Source organism: Stomoxys calcitrans, chromosome 2 (assembly GCF_963082655.1).
Source record: "Stomoxys calcitrans chromosome 2, idStoCalc2.1, whole genome shotgun sequence".
NCBI classification, from domain to species: Eukaryota; Metazoa; Arthropoda; class Insecta; order Diptera; family Muscidae; genus Stomoxys; species Stomoxys calcitrans.
The window spans coordinates 108,251,381-108,278,316 of record NC_081553.1 but is presented as its reverse complement, the minus strand read 5'-3'; the positions used below and the strand labels follow the sequence as shown (position 1 = coordinate 108,278,316).

Sequence of the window (26,936 nt, the reverse complement as noted above, 5' to 3'; positions counted from 1 at the left end):
AAGGGCGCGGTTCTTGCCAGTTCACCTCCTCCAAAGCAGGTGACAAAAAAACAAAAATCAACCAGCTGATGGAGGGACACTGATACCTACACAACAACCATGAACAATACTAGACAGACACACACTACCATGTTGACACCACTTAGCATTCAGCTGGTGTCTGGACGCACCCACCCCACCATGGTGCCCTCTTGCGTCATAATCTATGAGGACACCCCAAATACACCTGTTTGTCCTGGACCGGTAAGTTTGAGCTACCCTTTTTCTTACCTGCTTTTTAGCCTTCCATATTCATAAGATAAAACTGAACTATTTCATGTTAAAACGTTATAAAATTCCAGTTTTGGCTTTATTGCATTTTCGCAGTAGCTAAATTCTAACAAATCATTATAATGATGATTAAATAAATAAACAAAAAAAAACAAATAGGAAGATCGAATGAAGCAATTCAAAAATCAATTTAAAATATAGGTTGATTCAAAATTTCATGTCCTAAATTCAATGAAAAAAAAAAAATTATATATATATATATAAAAGAAAATGCTTTCAGTTCAGCATTTAATTCGTTTTCTTTTCTCTCTTCTTCCTTCCAGCAATATGGGTCATCGAATCTTCTTTCTGGTCTCGCCTAGTGATGGCCTTGATGTCGGAGCTGGGATTGCCTAGCTGTAGCACCAGTCCTGCAATGGTACCGACCCTGCTTGTCGTCTACCCTATTTCCTGTCCGTCCGTCTGATGGTAAGTATAATGTTGCTGTAGTCTTATGTAGGTGTTCTTTAAATAAAAGTTGTATTGCTTTCTTTTATAGGATGTTGTTGGTCAACGCTAAAACAAGGTGGACATCTATGATGGAGCAAGGGCCCCCACGTACCTTTTACTGAAACCTTCCTGGCCTATGGGTGCGCTCAACCTAAGCTGAAAGGGCGCTTCCTAATTTCCTGGCGCTAAATAAAATACAAGAAATGATGTCAGCCCTGCCTCAACAACTTTTCTATAATGGTTTCCTTATTTAAAAACCTTTATTTTCAGAAGTTTTGTGTCAGGTAGCTGTCTGTCCGTCCGTCTAAGTCAAGCGTATTGTCCTGTTTTATGTATGGGAAAAGGGCTCTGATAGAGGGTACCTTTGGCGTTGTCGGCTGACCAACGCTGTGCTGTTATCGCCTGGTTGGCTGATGTTCCAACGTCGGGACAGTGGAGGTGGAGTTTTGGGTTTTTTAAGTATTTACTTTCTTCGTTTTATCTTATTTATTTACAGATAACTTTATTTTCCTTTCTTTTCAGGTTAATGTTTTTTTTTCTCTTTTCAGGTATCGTTTTCTTTTCAGGTGTTTAGTGTTTTCTTCCCTTACAGGTTTTTACGTTCCTGTCTTTTTCTTTATTTATTTCCACTTGGGTCTCACTCCACCTCCGGTAAGCTTGCTGTCCATAACCAAAAAGAACGCTTCATCTTGGGGACTCTAGCCAGCTTGGCTTTGGTTGGTCTCCATCATGAAGTTGGTCTTCCAGCCGGCACCAACAAAACATATGGGGGCAGCCATAATGACAGGTTGGTGTCAGCTGGTTGTCTCCCTCTCCCTGATGAGGGCCAACCATAGCCAGTAGGTGTCGCTGGAGTAAGGCAAGTCACAACCAGGTGGCGCTGTAGCGCCATTATTCGGCGCACACCACAAATGGCATGATCCTTCTCATAATCTTTTACTTCTCCCTCTTCATGTTGATGAATGCCATTGGAGGTCTCCAAGCTGAATGAGAGAAAGTCAGTATGATTACACTTCACCTGTGTAAATTTCAACAATGAATACTTACTCCCAATTGTAGTGTTTGTTGTCCGGTTGCGAATGGAGTTTCACAATATCAGCATCTTCATGCTCATGGGGAGCAGCCAAGGCTACGGCAAACAAGGCAATCAAGACAATTAGGAATTTCATTCTGATTAAATTTTATGAAGTTTTTGTGTTGTTTCCCACTGGGATCTTGTGGATTTAATGGATGCTGTGCTATAGCATTTCGACTGTTTTATACTTTTCAATTTAATTCAGTTTCTAAATATTTTTCGATACAATCAGGTTACTGCATAGAAATTGTTGGAAAATATTAATTGCAAATTATTGGCAAACGATGTTGAATATTTACATCTATTTATTTTAAGAAGAAGAATATGAATTTAATGACCTAGCCTTGGGGTGAGTGTATTGGCATTTTTTGAAGCTTGGTAGGCAGTTAACCAATTCGAAATTATTTCTATTTGGGAAAGGTGAATAGACCTATATTTGAATCAATTGCTTTTTAATTAGGCTTTTCTACGTTTCGCTTTTGGCGAAATGTTTCTTTGTTTGCACGCTAGAATGAATTGAGTGTGCGCTTTCTGATACATGATCCTGTATAAAGGTGATAGGATATCCCATAGTCAGTGAATTTTTCTATGTGTGGCTTTAATTTCCAATAAAGTTAGCTTAAAGTTTGTAAAAAAAATAGGACAGATTTTATTTTTGGTTTTTGAGGAACACTTTTATCTGCAAAGTTCAAAAAGATTTACATAGATGTCTCTATTTGTTTTTTTTTCTTAGAATTGTTTTCAATGTGAATTTTCGTATTCAGAAAAATGCAATTTTTCCTTTATTTTTGGAATGAATGTAAGAAGCACGAATGTGGAAAATGAATTGTGTGTAAAAACAGGAAATACAGGAAAAACTGGAACTTTGCAGATAAAAGTATCCTTAAGGAACCAAAATTAAATACTGTCCGAACTTTAGTATCCAAAAATCCCCAAAATACCGCTTTTGGTCAAAAATGGTGTCGAAATCGGTATTTTTTTTTTTGTAAATTTGCTCTAGAGGTTACAAATATTGTTAGGTGCAAAAAAAAATTTGCAAGCCCAGATTTCCAAATTGGGCATATGTTTTTTTTTTTTTACTTCAAACGTGCTCTAAATATGAAGTAAAAGCAAGTAAGAAGGCGTTAAGTTCGGCCGGGCCGAACTTTGAATACCCACCATCTCGGGTATATATGTAAACCACCTTTCGTCATAATCCGCTGAAAAATGCATCATTTATGCCGCCATAGCAGCTTTATCGAGATATTGTCCGGTTTGCACTAAATTCGACACGGATATTGTGAAATCTAATAAGTACAAGTCATTGTTTAGTTTTGGAGAACAAAATATTGGTATTTTTGGTAGCCATATCCAAATAATCGATCTAAGCATATACGACACGGATGTCGAAAAGCCTAACATAAGTCACTGTGTCAAATTTCAGCGATAAGCATTTTTTGAATAAGTGTGCTTTTTATGGGACCAACACTTAAAATCGAGAGATCGGTCTATATGGCAGCTAAATCCAAATCTGGACTGATCTGGGCCAAATCGAAGAGAGCTATTGAAGGGCCTAACACAACTCACTGTCACAAGTTTCGGCGAAATCGTACAAAAATGCGCTTTTATGGGTCCAAAACCTTAAATCGAGAGATCGGTCTATATGACAGCTATATCCAAATCTGAGCCAAATTGCAGAACGTTGTTGAAGAGTCTAATGCAAATCACTGTCCCAAATTTCGGCGAAATCAGACAAAAAATGCGCCTTTTATGGCAGCAAAACCTTAAATCGAGAGATCGGTCTATATGACAGCTATATCCAAATTTGGACCGATCTGGGCCAAATTACAGAAAGTTGTTGAAGAGCCTAATGCAATTCACGGTCCCAAATTTCGGCGAAATCAGACAAAAAATGCCCTTTGATGGGCCCTAAACTTTATAGAGAAATATCGGTCTATATGACAGCTATATCCTAATCTGGACCAATCTGGGCCAAATTGCAGAAGTATGTCAAAGAGCCTAACACAACTCACTGCCCGAAATTTCAGCAATATTGTGTAATAAATGTGGCTTTTATGGACCTAAGACCCTAAATCGGCGGATCGGTCTATATGGCAGCTATATCCAAATCTGGACCGATCTGGGACAAATTAAGGAAGGATGTCGAAGGGTCTAACACAATTCACTGTATTAAATTTTAGCAAAATCGGATAATAAATGTGGCTTTTATGGGCCTAAGACCCAAAATCGGCAGATCGGTCTATATCGGGGCTATATGGAGATATAGTCCGATATAGCCCATCTTCGAACTTAACCTTCAAAAAAAATAATAAAAATTGTATACCTCAAGCTGATTTTTTTGTAGGGATTTTTTAGCACTATCCAGCTGTTACATAAATGAAGATTTGTCAGCCCGAAAAATTTTTCGAAATGCCGAGGTGTCCAAATTTAGTGGCCTGCTGGAGCTGTCCGGACCACCTAGGGCTTTGAAATTTTGCACACGATTCCGATAGCATCTCAGCTCTAACCAATCCGTATTTAAAAGTGATATCTTTACCCATTCTCGCACAGCATATTTTTTACAAGTTTTTTAATCCATTTTCTCTCACTGTGCATAGTCTCATCATACCACATACTATCACTTACTGCACCTATTCTGCACATGTGAGCTCGAAGTCCTATGTGTCCCGTTATGATACTGAAAGCTATACTGACCACCTTCTTACTTCCATTCTGTAATAGCCTTGTCGTTTTACGATCCGGATCTCCCCATAAGATTTTCGATGTCCTACCGACCGTTTCGCTGTTCCATTGTGTTATATGCGCTTTCGTCGCCTACGACCCTAACTTAGTCTGCGTCCCCCCGAAGGACTTTGGGTTAAGGTAGTTTATCGACGGCATTCCCCTGGCCTGCATTGCCAAATCTTTTGCTCTCCTTTACTGCACCATGGCATCGTCTTGGCATCAATGTGTACGTCTTGTCATCGCAAGATTGTTTAATTTTATGCACAACCACGTATATGGCAGTCTCAAACGACCTTCCTTTGACATAAACCCTGTTTACACTGCTCAATAAATTCGGATTTAATGCGTCAGCTGATTTTATAAGATTTAAAGAGCAGTGTAAACAGGGTTATAGGCATGCTGTTTGTGTTTGAGCACTTCCAACGTTCGATGGTTTGGAGTAGAATGGGCGTTGAGCTTATAGGCCTTTGGTGGCGCATAATTGTCTTGCCGGGCTTGGGTATAAATAGCGCCCTTGCTTTCTGCAAGTCTTAGGCACGTGAAAATAGCGGCCAAATGGGACGCCTTCGACTCTTTCTGTAGCAATGCCGGAAATATTCCATCAGGTCCGGGTGACTTAGCGCTCTCATGACCGAATTATAATTGACGTGGCTACAATTTTTTTGCCCACTGGCTCTACAGGAGCGTGATTAGACAAATACTTACTTAAGACTTAGTTTGGTGGACTGCTATGGAGAAAATGTGTAATATAAGGACCATTCAACAGGTTTAGAGAACATGTTGTCTTGGGATACGCGTAGCGATGAGGCCCCCGCGCCCTTTAGGGCACTTGAGACTATTCAAGCTATCCGACCTATTAACATACAGATTATGTGTTAGGCAGCCACTGCGGCTATGAGACTTAAGGCGATGGGAGAATCTCACACTATCGCGGTATAATCGAGCCGATGATAGGAAACCTGGAAAAAAGGGAAGAGGTTTCCGATCGGATACCTGCGATGAACCTTGAGGTCGAGTGCGAGGCAGAAACGCCTGATCTCGGAGATAGGTGGTGCGATTTAAGCGAAAATCGCAAAAACCTACCAAATATATGTTTAGACCAAACACGACAATATGGGACTCAAATGAAAGGTATTTGGGATAAGAAAACGTATCTGATATCCAATTGTCGACCAAATTGCTAGGGGGACCACCCCAAGCTCCAAAACACCCTTAAATCCGACATATTTACCCACCATGCCAATATGGGATTCAAATTAAAGGTATTTGCGAGTAGAATACGAATCTGATATCCAAATGTGGGACCACGTTTCTGGGGGTCCACCCCTCCCCCAAAATACGATCCAAACAGGACTTACTAACTGACCATGGGAATATGGGGCTTAAATAAAAGGTTTTTGAATGTAGATTACGAATCTGATATCCAAATATGGGACCAAGAGTTTGGGGGCCGCCTTTCCCCAAAAACATCCCCCAAAGGGGAAAAATTTACGATCCTAGCAATATGGGGCTCAAATGAAATGTCTTTGGGAGTAAGGCACGAATGTGATATCAATATTCGGGAAAAGTGTCTATTGGGCCACCCCATCCCCACAACACCACCTAAATATGAAGTATTTGTTGACTTTTGCTATATGAGGCTCAAATAAGAGCGTTTTTAGAGTAGAACACGAATCCGATATATATTTTCAAGGCCAACTCACTGTCCCATGGCCGCCCATCCCCCAAAACACCCCCTAAGCCGGTCATGATTGCCGACAATGAAAATATGAGGCTCAAATTAAAGATATTTGGGAGTAGACCACGTATCTGATATCAACATTAGGGACCAACTGTCTAGCGGATGTCCCACCACCATAGCAACCCCCAAAAAGGACGTATTTTCTCACCAAGACAAAATTGGGGTCCTAAAGAGAGTAGAGCTTAATATTTATAGTTTTTAGGGCCAATACCCCAAACCGAAAATATTTGCTGACTTTTGCAATAAAGAGTTAAAATGAGATTAGAAAACGAATTTGATATCCAATTTTGAGGGCAATGACAATATGCGGTTCAAATAAATGAAATATAGATATATGAGAATAGAGCACGTTGCTGATATATTTTCCGGGCTTAGCGTTTGGGGGACCATCCCAATCCACAAAACACCCCAAAATCGTGCATATTTACCGACCATGTCAATGTGGAGTTTAAATGAAAGGTATTGTGGGGTAGAGCAAGAATTGATACCCACTTTCGGACCAATTTTCTGGGGGTCTACCCCTTTCCCAAAATACCCCCCAAACAGCAATTTTTTACTGACCATCGCAATATGGGGCTCAAATAAAGTTATTTGGGTGTAGAATACGAATTTGATATCCAAATGAAGGACCATACATTTAGGGCATCACTCCTTCCCCAAAACACCGCCCAACGTGTAAAAATTTTTCGACCATGTCAATACGTGGCTCAAATGAAAGGTATTTGAGATTAGAAAACGAATTTGATAACCTATTTTGGGGTCATATGTTTGGGGGACGCCTCATCCTGAAAACTCCCCTCAAAACCAATGACAATATGGAGTTTAAATAAATGGTATTTAAAAGAAGATCACGATGCTGATATTTTTTTGGGGCCAAGTATCTGGAGGACAACTTCACCCCCGAAAACACCCCTAAATCAGACAACTTGAGAATATCGGGCTGAAATAAAGTATTTTAAGAATAGGGTACACCTTACATCCAAACTTAAATTCGTTGACCAATAAAGATCATATATTCAGATAAAGGCACTTATATTGTTTAACTTCTTAGCCAAGCGATATACTATTTTCGTAGCATGGTATTTCACTAAAAGCTCTTTAATTGTCGAAAATAAATATTCCAAGGAAACTTTTGTTCCATATAAAGTAAAAGAAGGCGCAGCGGAGCGGGCCCGGGTCAGCTAGTTTATATATAAAATTTGTTAAAACCAATCATTAAATTTTGTTTCTTTTATTACTTCAATTGCAAGTATTTCATTGCAGTCATTATATTTAATTTGCTTTTGTTGTTGTTTTAGGTAATTAAATCTTGCTTAATGATGTTCTACTGTGGAATGGAAACTATGATCATTGGCATAATAATAAATGACATTATGAACTATACCATCAAGATTGTTTTTCAGGACTGGTATGTTCTTTTTCATTAGACATCACTTGACCCTTTTTATGTTCATGATTATCATTGCTAGTCTCGATACTAGGATTAAAATTTGGTATTCGTGGATAAGTATGTGAGTTCTGAGGAGTTGCACAACCAAGACTTACTCCCATTCACAGTTTTATTTGATCAGGTTTTGAGTGAATCTTCACATTATCGGCATGTTCATGAGGAAAGGGAGCAGCTAAGGCTATGTTAAATAAACCTATATAGGCAAAGCGGATTTTATCTTTTAATTTTCCGAAGTATAGTTACTTTGGTTCCGTATGAACTTTGGAACAAAGCAGTAGTCATTTTATATTAGTCCGTAAACCCTGTACTTCAGAGATTATTGGTTTTTCTAGGCATTTTGGGAATTTTGAAATTCAACTTATTGTTATCACAAAGAGCTTCTGCTAATTAATTGATTTCGGTTTATTAGCAATTGATTTAACATAGGCGTTGGCATGCATTGAGCTTACAGTTTTATTTGATTTTATTTCTATTGTTAATTTCGGAAGACAAATAATCGCTTTCGCTTTATGTAGTAATTGATATTAACTGGTTTATAAATAATTACTATTGGAATAATACATTTTATAGCGAATTGAGTATTCTTTTGTTTAGAGCCTATTTAGTATGGAATATAGGTGATTAAATGAATCTACTTTAGAAGTTGTAAGTAATTACAGCAAAATGTATTATCAACACCATTTTCAAACATAATTCAGAAAACAGTAATTGAAATTCAGGAATTCCATTTCAAATTTTGATATTTTATTTGGAATTCAGAATTCCGTTTGAAATTCGGATTATACGTTTCAAATTCGGATGATGTGATGATCTCTTCATTTTCTTTTCCATTGTAAAAATCGTCGATCTCGAAAAAGAATCGAACGGAGAATTGTGTAATAGATTATCTTCGCCTAACAGGCAAAAAACTTGAAAAGAAAAATTTATCAGAGCACGACCGGGATTCGAACCTGGAAACACAGATTAACTGGGAGAGCCGTTGTCGTTGACTAGTGTTCGTTGCCATCAATATAACTTCCAAAAAAAGCAGAAATGATTATTGTATACCATGGAAGCATTTGGAAGCCTGTGGGAAATAAGTCTGTCACTACAGTAAGGAACACTTCGGTGAAAAATAACATCTAGTGTGATAGGTGTAAAACGTAGTTACTGTCGTGATAACACCGTGCACACGTTTTTGCGATATATCTTGTTCTTATACATAAAAATCAATTTGTGTTTGTTTGTTCCGTAAAGACTTAAAAACGGCTAAGCCGATTACGTTGAAATTTTCACAGATTAGGCAGGTTGGTCTGGAAGGAAACATAGGCTATATACTTTTTTTGATATCGGAAGGGGGGCGGACCCTCCCCCTTACCCCAAAAGTACTAGCCAAAAATAAAAGTGTACCGATCGGAACAATATGGGACTCAAATGAAAGGTATTCAGAAGTTGAGTAAGAATTTCATATTAAAAATTGGGTCAAAGTAACTGGGGGCCGCCCCAACCCCAAAAACCCCTATCCACGGGCCTAGTTGAATGCTATAGGGGAAACGCCCCTGTTACAACTGAATCAGGCAACAGATTATAGATATAACGCTTGTGACGAGTAGTGACTTAGTGAAGGTGTTGTAATGGAACGTTTCCACCGAGTGCTCCTTTTCGGATCACTTTAGGATGTTTTCGGGTCGACCACAAGAGGGGGAGGAGGGTGCCATACAGAAACCCGAGGAGGACCGATTGGAAGAAGTTCATGGAACAGATGCAAAAATTGGGACCCCATAGGGTGCCTCTGGAGGACGTAAGGGAACTGCAGACCGCAGTCCATTATGTCACGGGATGCCTGAATGAAGCCTTTTTGATGGCATTTCCCGAATGAGTACCGCCTCGCAAAACCAGCCAGTTATAGTGGTCACCGATCACCGGTCCTGAGCACCTTCTCAGGAGGGAGAGCAGAAGAATTTTTAACAAGGCCAAGAGGGAGAACACTGCAGAGGGCTGGGACGAGTGTCGTGACGCCCTTGGCTTGTTCAAAAAGGAGACGAGAAAGGCGAAGGAGAATTCCTGAGCGAAATTTTGTGGGGAATTGGAAAACACTAGTGAGGCATCTAGGTTGAGCAAAGTGCTCTCGAAGGATCCCATCACGCCTAGATCCCTGAGGGGGGAGGGGGGGACTTACACTGAGAGTGGGCAGGAGACGGTAGAACTCCCGATGGGGGCTCATTTCCCAGGGGGGCCAGGAAGAGGTCGGCGATCAGGACACCGCAATACCTACATATGTGGCCTTAACGGATGATCTCATCAGGGACATCGTGGACGAGGAGAAGATGGCGTGGGCCGTCCGCACTTTCTGGCCATTTAAGTCGGCCGGTCCTAACAGAATTATCCCGGCTCTGCTGCAGGAGTCCCATGGAGTCACTCAGCCATGGCATGAGCAGATCTTCAGGGAGAGTCTGACATGGTCTTACACACCGAGGGCATGGGGGGAAGTCAAGGTGGTTTTTATCCCCAAGGCGGGAAGAATAAACCACAGTACGACGAAGGATTATAGGCCTATTAGTCTGTCATCGTTTTTGCTGAAAACACTGGCGAGACGGATTGACCTCAGGGTGAAAAGGGGCTGACGCCGGAGAACTTCAGTGGGACACAACCCGCATTTCTCAAAGGCAGGACGGTGGAGACGGCCAGGAGATGGAACAGGAGGTCGAGACGTCTCTTCGACAGAAGGATTAAACTTTGGCGGCTTTATTGAATATTGAGCTGGCTTTCAATGATTGGGGATTGGGATAAGTGGGGATTCTTCCCTTAATCTCCCAACAGACAAATAATATTCTTTATGGCAGGATTATTAATGCAAACCTGGGAGATTGTGTGGTCAGAAGGTGGGAATGCCCAAGAAGGGGTGTTCTCACCGATACTGTGGAACCTCGTGATTAATGAAATCCTGATGGATCTCGGTGGGGACGGCACGAGGATTATCGCTTATGCGGACGACGTCGTGCTGCTGCATCGAAGCAAGTTTCTGTCGACGATCAGCGAGATCATGGAAGGGTCACTGGGGAGGTTGCCGCAATGGGCTACCAGAAATGGGTTGAGGACCAACCTAGGGAAGACGGAGCTGGTGCTCTTTACGCGTAGATATAAGATACCGGAGTTCAGACTCCCGTCCTTTGACGGGGTCACCCTGCGACTGTTGAAGGAGGCTAAGTACCTAGGCATAGTCCTCGATTCGAAACTGTCCTGTAAGAGGAACACCGAGGAAAGAAGCCGTAAGGCACTGTGCGCTTTTTACTCTTGCAGGAGGATGTTCGGTAGGAAGTGGGGGGTGACTCCCAAAATGATTTTTGGATGCATAGAGCCATTGTGAGACCAGTACTGGCCTATGGAGCACTGGTATGGTGGGACGCCGTAGGGAAGAGGCACGTGCGAAGGAGTTAGAGTACTGGGGCTGCCGGTGACCCTTTAAGCCGTGTTTTTTATTGATGGTGAAACTTCTAAAGATCTGCGAGCGCCACCGTTGTCCATTTCCTTTGGTTCATCCGCTGCATGCATCTATCGTGATCGTGTTTGGATCTGTGCAAGCGGGACACCTCCTGCTTGTGCTTACTTGCTTGTTCGTTCCGCATATTTTATTTGATTAAAATTGTTAGTAGTCCCATCACTTAGTTCTTATAAGGAAATACATTTCTTTTTAAGTAAATTTGACTAAAATTTTTTGTATTTTCATTATTTTTTTTTTTACATTTTCATTGAATGCAATTTTTTTGCATAATTTGCTGCTGTGGTCCACTGCGGATGGATAAACATCATACATCTTAGTTATGTTCTACTTTGGGATGGTAGCCATGATCATCGGCATAGTAGGTAACGGTATGGGTTTTACCATCATGATGATCCTTCCAGGAGTAAGAGCCATGAACAAGAATGGCATGATCCTTGCCATAATCCTTGACCTCGCCATGTTCTTCTTGATGAATGCCATTGCTGGTCTCGGCGCTGCAGTAAGAAAAGAAAGTGAGTAGATTTGAGAACAAGTTGCTTCCGAAATACTTACTCCCATGCATAGTTGTGATGATCAACTTTCGAATTGAGCTTCACAATATCGGCGTGTTCATCATGCTCATCGGGAGTGGGAGCAGCCACTGCCAAGGCAACAAGGGCAACTAAAACAATGAGGAATTTCATTTTTTGATGATACTGCTCCTGTGAAAGTTCGAGACTTTGTGGATATTGAGTTCAAGAAAAACCATCTGTTTTATACTTAATCGTTCGTTTCATTCCAGTTTCTAGGTGTTAAATTATTCACTTTCTGGAATTTGTTCTAATTAGTTGATTGTGAATTATATGCATTAGCCTTAACCAAAACTTTTTTTATTGTCATTCAGAATTTATTGATTATTTTTGAGAAATGTATTTGGGCATGCATTTTCGTTGGTAAATAAATATCGTTATACGATTTGATTTTTGATGGGTTAATAATCTCATATATTCAATCAGTTAGAAATGGATAATAACGTTTTTAGAAAAAAAATATTTAATTCATTAAAAATGCTGAATATTAGACTGGGGCTTAGTAGGTGTCCGTCATCATGAGGTTCTGTATACCCACCACCACTGGATATTACAATTTACTGAAATAGTCTACAATTTATTCATGATTGCAGGTGCAAATCCTTTTCATCTCATCTAAGCATTTATGCTTCGTTGGTGACTATTTCTATTAAAAACGGAACTACTTCACCCATCTTTGAATCATTCCATTCATTAAGATATCTTCAAGGAATAAATGTGTTTGGATAAGTTCCAGTCTAATAAATACCTTGTTAACAAAACGAGCAATAAATTTAAGAACTGTGTAACCAGAAACTGGTTGAAAATATGCGATTATTAACCCACTTGAATTTACGATGTTACTTAAAGTAGATGATTTGCAATATATTCCAAAAATTAACAATAATTAAGAAATCTTTTTATTTAGAGAATGCTGCGGTTAATTGAAATACTTGAAAATTAAATTTCATTATGTTTATATCCTAAAGTTCTGCAAATAAGGCCAATAGAAAATATTAACAAGTAAACATGTGCTATGTTCGGTCGTTCTCTACCATAGGATGGGTGTATACTAATTACAATATTTATAAGTAACACACAAACATAAAAACAAACAAACCTACAAACAAACACATATTGATTTTTATATATAAGAACTTGGACCTCTTTTTTTATGTCATATTCGTAGTCTTCTCCCGAATACCTTTCATTTGAGTCCTATATTGGTATATACGTCTAATATGTCTATTTGGAGCAGTTTTCGGGCTTGGGCTATCCCTTGGATACTTGAACCCAAGTTTTTATACCACATTCGTTTTCTACTCTCCAATATCTTTCATTTGATACCCATATTGTCCCTATCGGTCAACTTTTAATTTTGGGTGGCGTTTTTGGAGCAACGGGGGAGGGTCCGACCCCTACAACATCAACAAATTATGGTTGCCCAAAAAGTAATTGCGGGTTTTTTAAAAGAAAGTAAATGCATTTTTAATAAAACTTAGAATGAACTTTAATCAAATATATAATTGCCATTTTGTTCGATAACCTTTTGCCATCTTCCTGGCAAATTTAGTATTCCACGCTCATAGAACTTCTGGCCTTTATCTGCAAAAAACTGAACCAAGTGCGATTTTATAGCCTCATCATTGACGAAAGTTTTACCATTTAAGGAGTTCTAGAAAGATCGAAATAAATGGTAGTCTGATGGTGCAAGGTCAGGGCTATATGGTGGATGCATCAAAAGTTCCCAGCCAAGCTCACTCAGTTTTTGGCGAGTGACCAAAGATGTGTGCGGTCTAGCGTTGTCCTGGTGGAATATGACACCTTTACGATTGACCAATTCTGGTCGCTTCTCCTTGATGGCTGTATTCAATTTGTCCAATTGTTGACAGTAAACATCCGAATTAATCGTTTGGTTCCTTGGAAGCAGCACAAAATATACCACACCCTTCCAATCCCACCAAACAGACAGCATTACCTTCTTTTGGTGGATATCAGCTTTTGAAGTGGTTTGAGCTGGTTCACCATGCTTGGACCATGATCGTTTTCGACTAACGTTGTTGTAAACAATCCAAATATCAAGCTTCTTCACCAGTCCAAGACTTTTTATGTGATAATGAACGGTTGATTTTGGTATATTTAACTTCTCTCCTATCTCACGCTCAGTTACATGACGATCCAATTCGATTAATGCTTTGATTTGGTCATCATCAACTTCATTTGGCCGACCTGAACGTGGCTCATCTTTAAGTGAAAAATCTCCAGAACGGAATTTGCGAAACCAATTTTGACACTGTCTTCCTTTTAAGGCTTTATCACCATACACATCTCGTAACTTTTTAGCAACCTGCTCCGCTCTTTTTCCTTTACGGAAATAATAAAGTAAAATATGACGAAAATGCTCCTTTGTGGGCTCCATATTAAAATTGACGCCAAACAAAGAAATGTAAACAAAATTTCGCGCACTTTTTTTCTAAAGCAAGCTAAAAGTAACAGCTGATAACTGACAGAAGAAAGAAAGCAATTACAGAGTCACAAGCCGTTGAAAAAATTTGTCAACGCCGACTATATGAAAAATCCGCAATTACTTTTTGGGCAACCTACCTCCTAACTGACCATATTCGTAATCTAGTCGCGAATACCTTTCATTGGAGCCCCATATTGTCATTATCGTCCAATAAACCAATTTGGGGGGTTTTTGGGGTCGGGGCGGCCACCAATTATATGGACTCAATTTTTAATGTAGAAATCGTATTCTACTCTTGAATACCTTTAATTTAAGTCCCATATTGTCCCAATTTGTTTTTATTATTGGCTGGTACTTTCGGGGTAAGGGGGAGGGTCCGCACCCAATGCAATATCGAAAAATTATATAGCCTATTGCTCCTTCCGGACCACTCCCCACAATCTGTGAAAATTTTAAAGAAATCGGTTTAGCCGTTTTTGAGTCTATACGGAACAAACAAATTTACAAACCCACAAACAAACAAACAAACACAAATTAATTTTTATACATAAGATATATATACTCTTGATCGTCATGACATTTTAAGTCGATCTAGCAATGTCCGTCCATCCGTCTGTCAGTCAAAATCACGCTAGCTTGCGAAGGAGTAAAGTTAGCCGCTTGAAATTTTGCACGAATACTTCTAATTAGTGTAGGTCGGTTGGGTTTGTAAATGGGCCATATCGGTCCATGTTTTGATATAGCTGCCAAAAAAACTGATATTAAATCTTGACTTCTTGAGCCACTAGAAGGCGCAATTATCGTCAGTTTTGGCTGAAATTTTGCATGAGATGGTTTGCTATGCTTTCCAACAACTGCGTTTAGGTTAGGTTAGGTTGAAAAGAGGTTGCAGATATTAATACGCCCCATGGCACTATGGACATACACCTACGCCAGTAGTCGGCTTGTTGCACGCTCTAAAAACTATAAAGTAACCTCTAAAAAGAAAATTTTAAGTTAGGAATTCCGAGCTACTTACAAAATCCTTAATTTTTTTCAATACCACTCCCCTAAGATGGTTCATGTCTGGCATAGTGTCCCCACCTAAGTGCCGGTATCTGTTAGACGCGAGAGCCAGGCAATGACAAAGAAAATGCTACAACGTTTCATAATCTTACCCGCATGCCCTACACATGCTATCACTTGCCGCACCGATTTTACATTAGTAAGCTCGTTGTCCTATGTGTACCAATAGCTATACTGACCTCCTTCTTAATGCCTTTCAGTTATAGCCTCGTCTTCTCACGATCTGGATCCCCTCATAGGATTTTCGCCGTTCTACCGACCGTTTTGCTGTTCCACAATGTTGCATGCGTCGTTCGTCGCCCACATCTTTAACTCAGACTGCGTCGACCCGAAAGGCTTCGGGTTAACCAAGTTTATATGGTGGCCACCATAGAGCAGAGGTTAGCATGTCCGCCTATGACGCTGAACGCCTGGGTTTAAACCCCGGCGTGAACATCAGAAAAATTTTAGCAGTGGTTATCCCCTCTCTAATGCTGGCTACATTTGTGAGGTACTTTGCCATGTATAAACTTCTCCCCAAAGAGGTGTCACACTGCGAAACGCCGTTCGGACTCGGCTATAAAAAGTAGCCCACTTATCATTGAGCTTAAAATTAAATCGGACAGCACTCATTGATATGTGAGAAGTTCGCCTCTGTTCCTTAGTGGAATGTTCATGGGCTATATAGAAGAATTATAAGATCGTCTACGTAGCAGACGGCTTAAAATCCCTCCTCAGTCAGAATCCGTAATAAGTCAATAGGAGTGACGTCTAAGTGAGTCTGATGGCAGCCTACCGCTTAAACCTAACCTACATCTAAAGTTTGAGCGATCTGGACCATATTCAGCACAGCTGTAAATAGGTCTAATAAAACTGTTCGTTCCAAATTTCAGACAAATCCGATAAAAGATACGCATTATCTTTAGATGTATCTCACACTGTATTAAAGTTTGAAAGCCTATGTTCTCCTCTACAAATGTGTAGAACAATTTTTAAAGGTCAGATCAGCTGGTAAAAAACGCGGACTTATTTCCAAGTTTTTCGGCGTTTGGCACAGACCAATGATTCGACGTAGTTTTAAAGAAAATAGTCTAGAGGCGTTAAATCGCACGAACAAGTTGGCCAATCTACTGTGCAATTTTTTTAAATAACACGCTCATCAAACTTACTCTTCAAAAAACGATTGTAACGTTTGCTGTATGGCTTGTGGCACCATCCGTTTGAAACCACATGTCGTCCAGGTCCATATCTTCCAATTCAGGCCAAAAATAATCAGTGAACACAATGCGGTAACGTTGTCCATTCACGAAAACGTGGCAATTGGTATGGTCGACAAAGTAATATGACCCAATGACTCCGCCTGCATGCAAACCGCGCCAAGCAGTTATTTTTTGTGGATGACGAATTGATTCGGAAAGCATATGTGGATTTCCACCTGACCAGTAACGCATATTTTGATTATTGACGAACCCATTAAGCCTAAAATGAGCTTCGTCATTGAAGATGATTTTGGTCGTAAAGTAGCGGTCACCGACTCCAAATTTCAGTAGTCAAATTTTATGATTTACAGACGTTGCACAGTGGGAAAAAAACGCAAAATACTTGTAAGGAATATGGCATGTGAGTGTGGGTAGAGATATCTCTTTGAAGTTTGGAATGATTAGATCTGAGGTATTAGTGAAATCGTTAGCAAAATTTAAGGCCCTTGGTTGTCCCGCGCCTTTTGGAAGCCCCCATAAGTTACCTCGATATTTAAAAATTTTCCAAGCCCCCATAAGTTACCTCGATATTTCGAAATTTTCCAAATTATATATATCTCTACTCGTTCGCAGATGGCATATATTTTACTATTTTTTTTTGGTTCCATCCCACTGTGCGTTGTTCATTTGTGTACCTTACCATGATGAAAAAGTTGAGTTTACTAAATAGATTGATTCGATGATTAGTTTAAAAGAGGGTTCACAAATTAAACTCCAAGTCCCATATGGCCCACTTGCAATTCCCAACCTACGACCTATGATTATTTCAAATAGTTATTGTGCAGCATAGAAAGCAGATGCTTTTGACACATGAACGGACATGCCTAGATCGGCTATGGAGTCGAGTTTTTGAAGTAGAAGCATTTAGCCCAAGTCCGGTTCGGAGTTGAGCAGGCTTGATCCTACTCCTGCTAGATGTTTCCATTCGGGGCTTAAACTCCGCAGTCCTTTTTGCAATATTGCCAATGAAATGATTATAACCCCTTCCTATGAGGCAGGTTACAAAAACATGTACTGCTTGGCTATGTCTAGTGAAGAGAAGCTCTTCCATTTGCACTTGAATACTGAATTCAAATGCGACAGCACTATCTGATATCAACTGCTTATCATTAAATCACTTCAAAACGGCTACCATATGTTTTCGATAAATGCATGGATTTACAAATACATTTTGTGTACACAAAATGATATGCGTAATTATCAGTTCCTCACCCATTCACTCACTCTCCCACTCAGTCACTGACTCACTCATTATTCAATGGATTCCGGTTGATGCCTGTTGTGAATTTTTGGAATTAAGTGTGGCCGAAGTAAGTTTACCTTAAAATATGCAACGAAAAATAGGTTAACATATGGCTAAAAAATTGCAAACTGCCAATCGCACGTTAGACAAGCAAAACAGACGTTAGCTAACACTGACGCATATGCAAGAGCTCTCGCACACATACTTTGTCATAAACATGGCTCAAGTTGAAGTCCGACCACAGAATCTATAAAGGCGACTAGTCGAGACCCATTCACATTGTTACAAAATAGAGCAATAAACAACCTACCGCACACACACACACACACACACACACACACACACACACACACACACACACACACACACACACACACAAACGAACATTCCTTCACACAAATATCCATCCTGTGGTTGGGCACAAAACAAATATTTTTAAACTTGAACGGAAAACAACAACGAACCACAAATCAACGGAAAACATAAATAGAAGAGAAGAACTACAACGACAATGTTGCTGATGATAATGTAGAAGAAGAAGAAGAAGAGAAACCAAGCGTATGGCAACATAAACGCACAAACCATCAAAAACAAAACCAAATGCCGAAGCAAGCAACAACATAAAAGGTGATGACGTCTATGATTGTGTGAAGAAATTCAAAACAAAAAACAACCCCCATTGCATAGGGGAGTTGTAGGCAGGACCCCTTACAACATTCTCCCCCTAGTCACCTCATCCACACAACACAAGCCAAACAATCACAATCACAGTGGGTGAGCGGGCAGCAACAACAGCAGCTATGAGACCATACATATGCTGTTGGCGTATACATACATGCAAACACATACAATTGTTTTTCTTAATGTGTAAGTTTGTGCAGAAAAATTTCGAATTGCCATTAAGCTTATGGTAAGGCAACTGTGTTCAGTACCACCCACATTTTTCTCCCCCCAACCCATCAACGTAACTTGCCTACCTACCTACCTACCACAAGTTCAAAATTTGTGCACACACAAAATGTTGTTATTGTTGCTACTGCAGCCATGATGTTAACAGGATTTACAACGACTTCCGTAACACTGAGGCATAGATGGAGAGACGATAATGACCAAAGAGAGTAATAATTTTCGCATGCTCTCATTTGTTTTTAAAAAGATGAGGAAAGCGACGAAAACGAATTCGAAGAAAAAGTGGAATAAAATAGCGCCAAACATATGTTTGGGTAACCCGAACTTGTTATTTAAAAAAATTTCGCCATAATACCCAAAATACCTAAACTGAAAAAGATTAAAAACACAATGTCAATGGACTAAATTCGGTCAGGGCAAACATTTCATGGATTATGCTTAACCTATGCCTAGTTTCTATATAAAACATTTTTAAGAAGTTAAATGAAAAAATTTATTAGACTTCTAGGGTTTCAAGAGGTTAAAACGGCGGATTTATTTATATGGGACTATATTGGAAGGCTACTCAGAAGAAGACTTGGGCAAGATAATTTAGATTGTCCAAGCATGGAAGACATTGATGAAAATGTCAACAGGATTACGACTGCACTGGTGGGGTCCTTTGAAGATAGTTGTCCTCTTCGAGAAAGGAAATCAGCCCAAAAAAAGCCCAGGATGACCGTAGAGATTCGCAACATTGGGAAAGAGGTCCGCAGACTTTTTAACAGAGCACGTCGTAAAAAAATCGGAAGTTTATTGGGATGTGTATTACACACGGCTCAAGGAATACAATAAGATTACCAGTAAGGCAAAACGTGCCTCCTGGACGCTTTTCTGCGAACAGCTCCAAAGCGTAAATGATGCCGTCAAGATAAAAAAGTTTCTCTTAAAAACCCATGCCCAAACTGAAACTTTAGTAGACGACATGGGAGTGAGAGCAGCGACAACGGAGGACGTGTTGAGGCTTTTGATTAAAACCCATTTTCCACAGGATTCGACGGGACTCACGGAGACACCGGAATCTTGGAATAATGACGTTGATCGAAAGTTTTTAATTACGGAATTTATGGTGAAAGTCACCCGGACCTGATGGAATATTTCCGGCGTTACTACAGAAAGAGGCAGACTATTTGGCGCCTTGTCTGGCCAAAATTTTCACAGCATGCCTAGAACTTGAATATACACCGAAAGCCTGGCAAGAGACAAGGGTGGTGTTTATACCCAAGCCCGGCAAGGCAAGTTATGCAACACCAAAGGCCTACAGACCCATAAGCCTTACGTCCTTTCTACTCAAAACCATGGAACATATTGTGGACATTATGATAAAGAGTAAGACATCTAGCGAATTGCTCTTGCCTATGTCAAGGGAAGGTCGGTGGAGACTGCCCTGCACGAGGTTTTACATCAAATAGAAGAATCCTTCGATGCCAAAATGTACACACTGGCGGTATGCATTGACATCGAGGGGGCTTTTAACAATGTGCGGAGCGACACACTGATCCAGTCCCTAGACCAGTACCGGGTGGACCCGGTCATTAGAGACTGGATAAACCATATGCTAAGGAACAGGTGGATAAATTGTGTGTCCCATGGCATAAATATAAGGGAGAAAGTGGCACAGGGCACGCCACAGGGGGGCATTTTATTGCCACTCCTATGGGTGACCACCATAGATGACCTATTACGGATGCTGACTGAGGAGGGATTCGATCCAGTCTGTTAACGCAGACGATGTTATAATACTTCTTAGGGGTAAGGATTCGAACGAGCTATGCAGAAGGGCCGAAAGGGTCTTGCATATGGCATATGACTGGGCTAGGCCCAGAGGTCTCAATGTTAACCCAGAGAAGACTGAATTATGCCTGTTCACGAGGAAGATGAAGGTGGGCCAATTTAACGCACCACGTTTCCTCAATAAGACGATTTCGATATCTGATAAGGTCAAATATTTAGGTGTGATCTTGGACAGGAAATTGAATTGGAAGTGTTACATTCAGGAGCGTACTGAGAAGGCTCACAGATGTTGGGCACTATGTAGACGGGCCGTAGGCTCAAAATGGGGCCTGAATCCGAGGATAGTCCACGGGCTCTACAGCAGCGTGAATAGACCAATACTTACTTACGCCTCAATAGTTTGGTGGACTGCTATGAAGAAAAAGTGCAACATAAGTACCTTACAATAGGTTCAGAGAACATGTTGTCTTGGCATAGGCGGAGCGTTGAGGACTACGCCCACTAGGGTACTGGAGACTATTTTAAATATCCGACTCATTGATATATAGATTAAGTGTGAGGCAGCCACTGCGGCTGTGAGACTTAAGGCGATGGGGGAATGGATTGAGGATGGGAGCAGCTCATACCATCGCGGTATAATCGAGGCGGCGATAGGAAACCTGGATGGTAGGGAAGATATTTCCGACCGGATACCTGAGATGGATCTTGAAGTCGAGTGCAAGGCATTGTTGCCATCGGCGAAGTCCTGGATTGACGGAAATCTAGTATTGTCATCTGGAAGATCATGTTACACGGATGGATCAAAGCTAGAGCACAGAGTGGGCCTGGGGCCCTGAGATTTGTTTTAAACTGCCTGACCATAATACGGTCCTGCAGGCGGAGATCCGGGCGATCACGGAATGCGTGAAGTGGTGTGGTGCTAACGCGAGGACGTCGAGTGTGAAGATCTTTACCCATAGTAAAAATGCCATAAGGGCAATAACAACCAGGATGATAAGGTCACGGACAGTCTTGCAGTGTAAGAAGGAGATTAACTCCTTCACTGAGGATGACAAAATCCGCATCGTTTGGTTGGCGGGCCATAACGGAGTAAGGGAGAAAGAAAGGGCAGACAATTTGGCGGTGAAGGCCGAAGCACTGCCGTCCATAAACTTGGTTAACCCGAAACCTTTCGGGTCGACGCAGTGCGAGTTAAGGGAATGGGCTATGAATGCGCATGCAACATTGTAGAACAGCGAAACGGTCGGTAGGACGGCGAGTGTGAACATCTTAACAGACAGTAAAATGGCCATAAGGGCAGTAACAACCAGGACGGTAATGTCACGAACAGTTTTGCAGTGTAAGAAGGAGATTAACGCCTTGTCTGAGGATGGCAAAATCAGCGTCGTTTGGGTGACGGGCCACAACGGAGTAAGGGAAATGAAAAGGCGGACGATTTGGCGGTGAAGGCCAGAGGACTGCCGTCAATAAACTTGGTTAACCCGAAGCCTTTCGGGTCGACGCAGTCCGAGTTAAGGGAGTGGGTGACGAATGCCCATGCATCATTGTGGAACAGTGAAACGGTCGGTAGGACGGCGAAAATCCTATGGGGCGATTCAGATCGTAAAAAGGCTTTTATTGAAAGGAAGCAAGAAGAAGGTCAGTATAGCTATTGGTATCATAACGGGACATATAGGACTACGAGTTCACTTATGTAAAATCGGTGCGGCAAGTCATAGCATGCGGGGAAGATGATGAGATGTTGGAGCATTTCCTTTGTCATTGCCCGGCTTTCTCGTCTAACAGATACCGGCACTTAGGTGGGGACACTATACAGGACATTAACTGAGGGGAGTGGCATGGAAAACAATTAAGGATTTTGTAAGTAGCACGGAATTCCTAACTTAAAATTTTCTTTTTAGAGGTTACTTTTTAGTGTTTAGAGCGTACAGCCGCACAAGCCGATTACTGGCTTAGGAGTATGTCCATAGTGGCATGGGGCGGATTAATATCTGCACACCCTTTTCAACCTAACCTAACCTAACCTCAGTATGATAAGCACCTGAAATGGCTATATAAAGTCAAGTTTCTAGTGCTCGCCCCTCCTTCAATTCCCACCAAACTGACATATAACTCGTTAATATTCCAAAAACAAAATCATTTTGGATAACACTTTCTTGTAGGGCGACATTACTTTCCCCATGGGGAGAAGTTTTTATAGTTTTAGGTTCACCATAAGTGTGAAAACAAATTTTGTTTAAATCGTTGCTCCTATATCCTATACCATGGGTTTTAGAAGTTTTCTGGTAAGGGTTGATACTTCCTTTATTGAACGTAATTACAAATCCTTCTTTAACACGTTTTTCGTTTTACATCCCCAGAACTATTTCTAATTCCCTTACATTGGTAATCTCCATAAGAGGACTAACAAGTGGAATGAAGTCGCTATGGCATTAGCAGTGGGGGAACGAGTAACACAATACACTCAAATATGCAATGACAAGAATAACAAGAGCAAAGAGAAAGCTTTTGAGAGCATACCAAAGCTCGATAAGCATTCATTCATCTCAGAAGAAGCACAAAACACCACTAAAAGCACACAGGCGAAATTGGCATGTAATGACGGACAGGCGAAAAGCCAAACGAGCGCAGTTTTGTTCGGTAAGCACAGCAGTAAAGTTATAAACGGCGGAAGGCCATAACAACTGCCAAGTAAACCAAACTAAACAACCAATCAACCTGTTTAACAGCGCACAGCACCACAAAACAAAGAACAAAACCCAAAGGGCCAAAGAGAAAAAGAAGAAGAAGACTAACCACAGACAGACAGATAAACAGAATCAAAGAAGAAACACAGAAAATTCTTTGGAGAATTAGGGATTATTATCGAAAACCTTTCGAATATTAATGGCAAAAGTGAAATAAAAGTTTGAACATTACTAAATTCGAGATTGAAAATTCTTTTCCCCACCAGCAAATTGAGGTGATTTCGTGAGCGTGTATGATTGTTTGTGTGTGTACAAGTGAGACTGAGTGTAATTGTTAGTACTCGGCCAGTTAGTGGTAAAGTGAGGTGTAGTAACATTAACATAAGTGGTGGAAAGGTATTTTTCGTTTCTTTCACTGTGTGTTTTTGGCAAGTGTCAAAAATATATGCCACACAAACAAATCTACTGTCACTTCTCCCCAACATTCGGTTATCGTACGTTTGCCTTGGTGGTGTAAAGCAGAAAGGCCACACAAAACAAAGTTAAAGAAGAGAAAGAAAACTAGAAGAAGAAGAAGAAGAAAAAATCGGATAAGTGAATGAAATTAAAGAAAATACTCCACAAAGTGTAATATTCGGCAGTGAAAATAGTTAAAAAGTCCCATTAACCTCCCTGAAACGTAAAGCAGCGATCTCCTGTCGGGAGTTTAAGTGCCAAATAAAAGAATTAACGCTTACACAAAACAGAAAATCAAACAAAAGAAACCTCGATTTGTTATTGCTTTGTTGCTCTGTGTGAGTGTGAGTGCGTGTGTGAACGTCGAAGTTTTGAGACCATAAAACGCGTGCCATGATTTTGACAGCATGCGTTAACCCAGAGTCGGGCTTGCTGCTTTTATGCATCCTCAGCCTTAGCTTTGCGGGATCCTCCAATAACGACCATGGCGGCCAAGGAACTGGAATAGATGAGGGCGCTGCTGTCACTGGTGGTCGACGACCAGTGGCCGGAGGCAATGACGTCTTTACAAGTTCATTTTTAGTTCGCTTCCGGCGCAGTGTTGACAATGATTTCGCCCATTCGGTTGCCCATAAATACGGATTTGAAAATCTAGGAGCGGTGAGTATATATTTTTGTTTCTAAAGAAATTAAATTGCAAAAGGATATTTCATGTGTCCGTGTGTTTGTGCTGTAGCCGCAGGGAAGGGGCATGATTACTATTGTGGGGAAAAATCAATGTTTCATGTTATTGCAGCTGTCAATGTTTACATAGCGTCAATGTACGTTTGTATAAAAATATATATTGATGTGTATTGGGGTGTAACGATGGAGAAGAGGAAGCCCAAGACGTTCATAAGCCTATTGGCTTTAATATGTCAAGTAGTCTATGCTTGTAATAGCCTACGGGGTTTCATCTGCGGTAGCCTAACTGAGCATTACGTTCAACAAGTTGTCTAGAGATATGTCGGATATGTCCAACTTGGTAGTGCCTATCGACACCCATTGGACGAGAATCGAAAAAAATCGGGTAAATTATCCATAAATACAGTGAATCGTTGGTTCGATTTCATCAAAGACACCAGTGAAGTCCACACCCACGTCCCACGCGTTGTTAATCTAAGCGTTCTACCAGCTCGTATTCACCGTACTCATCAACACAGTACATAGATTAGGTCAAGTTAGTTTTAGTGACAGTCTCCAATCAGCCCACTGTGATACTATAGGAAGAGGAGATACAAGTAAAATTGACCGGGCCGAATATTGGGTACCCACCACCATGGGTCCTGCTGAAAATTTGCTAATGCAATTTGACCATGAAGTTTCCACTAAGGAACAGGGGAAAACTTCTCTCATATCAATGAGTGCTGTCCAATTCAGGTTTAAGCTCAATGACAAGGGAACTCCTCTTTATAGCCGAGTCCGAACGGCGCCCCTCTTTGGGGAGAAGTTTTTACCTGGCTGCCATACCATTTTTTTTCCAATCCTGTCATATTGGACAAGATAACCGAGACTTAGTTTGGCTTTACTTACATATTTTCTAATTTGTGTCGCAGACGGTTTAACTGCAAGAACGATCTATACAAGCATTCCCCTGATTTTAAGTTTTTCTGCTTTAGGTCTCATATATTTTCTCAGCTTTATTTTAGAAAATTTAGCCAAACACCTTTTCAGGGACTCACTTAAAGATGTTTCAAAACATGGGTGAATCGGTCAATATTTGAATGTTGTTTTTATACTACTACAGGGTTTTTCAACAGGGACGCTACAAAAGTAGACCGATAGGGTTTGCAAACGACTTAAATTTTTTGCCGGCGGTTTAGGGGCCGGCGGCGTCATTGGGCCGTACTTCTTTCACGATGATAAAGACCGGCACTTTACTGTGAATGGCAATCGCGATCGTTCAATGATACCAGAATATTTGTGGTCCCAATTGGATGATATGGTCCAACAGTACGGCGCCACAAACCACACAGCGAATGTGACAATCAATTTATTGGAAACCAAGTGTGGAGAACGTGTTATCGCACGAAATGGTGCAGTCGCCTCGGTCGGCCGTTAGACTATTTCCTGCGTGGCTACATCAAGTCTTTGTTCTATGCCAACAAGCCAGTGAAGATTGATGAACTTCTTACGAATATGGAACGCGAAATTGCAGCAGTATCGGCCGATTTATGCTTGAAAACCATAAAAAATTGGGTTCAGCGTCGGGAACATTCCACTAAGGAGCACGAGAGGTAAATTTTTCCCATGAACATTCCACTAAGGAACAACGGATACTTCTCTCATATCAATGAGTGCAGTCCGATTAAAGTTTAAGCTCAATGATAAGGGGCCTCCTTTTTTATGCCAAGTCCGAACGGCGTGCCGCATAGCGACACCACTTGCTAGAGAAGTTTAAACATGGCACGATACCTCACAAAAATATCGTCAGCAATAGTCAATAGTCAGTAATAGGATAACCACCGCTGAAAATTTTTCTGATATTCAAGCCGGGATTATTAACCCAGACATTCGGCGCCATAGGGGGACATGCTAACCTCTGTGTCACGGTTGCCTTTATACTCTTCTTTAAATAAGATTTTTGCATTAAGTTTTTCAATATATGCCCCTAAGTTGGTTCATGTATGTTATCGTTACCGCACCCAAGTGCCATTTTTTCCCACATGCCACACACGTTGCCGCACCAATTCTGCATATGTGACGATTCAAGATTTTTCTTGCTGGCCCGGTGCGCTTCGCTACACCCTAAAAAGCCTTCATATCCACATAAATAAAATTTTTTGGTGTTTTTGCTATTTACTTTCAAAATCATATCACATGGTGAACGGTCCTCATAGACCTTTCATTTGTCCCGGTCGCTCTACATGTCCCAAAACTGAATATCAGATTCGAGCTTCACACCAATACACCTCTGATTGAAGTCCAACGTCAGCTTATATGATCATTTGGAATTAGTTTAAATGGAGGGGACAAAAATAATATCAAATTTGTACTCTACAATCAAAGATCTTTTATTTGAACTGCTTATTGTCGCGATTTTTAAGTTAAGTATTAAGTTCAAGACATGATCCAGATTGGTTGTCACTACTATGAATATCAGGGTAGTGCTCTTCTCCTTTTATTTGATAGCTAGTTTGTGTCGCTGGACATCAAAGGCCTGCACAAAACCATTCATTGGTGACTGTTTTTGCTAAACTCGTGAACGCTACACTTACATGATGTGATGTGCAAGGCTACTGGAGAGCAAGACACTAAAGATAGAGTAAAATGAACAAGCT

At 40.7% G+C, this 26,936-nt stretch overlaps 3 protein-coding genes across 3 annotated transcripts in view; 1 reads left to right on the top strand and 2 right to left on the bottom strand.

Moving 5' to 3' along the window:
• Positions 1-536: 536 nt before the first annotated feature.
• On the bottom strand, positions 537-1,985 carry LOC106093584 (uncharacterized). The gene is made up of 2 exons (XM_013260657.2): positions 1,807-1,985; positions 537-1,742 (listed from the first exon to the last, which is right to left on the bottom strand). The coding sequence occupies exons 1-2, from the start codon at positions 1,926-1,928 to the stop codon at positions 1,487-1,489; spliced, it is 378 nt and encodes a 125-aa protein (XP_013116111.2). The 5' UTR covers positions 1,929-1,985; the 3' UTR covers positions 537-1,486.
• Positions 1,986-11,434: 9,449 nt separating this feature from the next.
• LOC131995234 (larval cuticle protein 65Ab1-like) lies at positions 11,435-11,975 on the bottom strand. Its single transcript, XM_059363550.1, has 2 exons — positions 11,783-11,975; positions 11,435-11,724 (listed from the first exon to the last, which is right to left on the bottom strand). Exons 1-2 carry the CDS (start codon positions 11,911-11,913, stop codon positions 11,544-11,546), a joined length of 312 nt encoding a protein of 103 aa, XP_059219533.1. The 5' UTR covers positions 11,914-11,975; the 3' UTR covers positions 11,435-11,543.
• Positions 11,976-23,105: 11,130 nt separating this feature from the next.
• The window catches only part of LOC106093803 (neuroendocrine convertase 2), a 285,569-nt gene continuing 281,738 nt past the window's right edge, over positions 23,106-26,936 (top strand). The window contains exon 1 of the mRNA XM_059362481.1: positions 23,106-24,276. Within this exon, the coding sequence (XP_059218464.1) occupies positions 24,010-24,276 (267 nt within the window). The 5' untranslated portion in view covers positions 23,106-24,009. The remainder of the gene's footprint in view (positions 24,277-26,936) is intronic.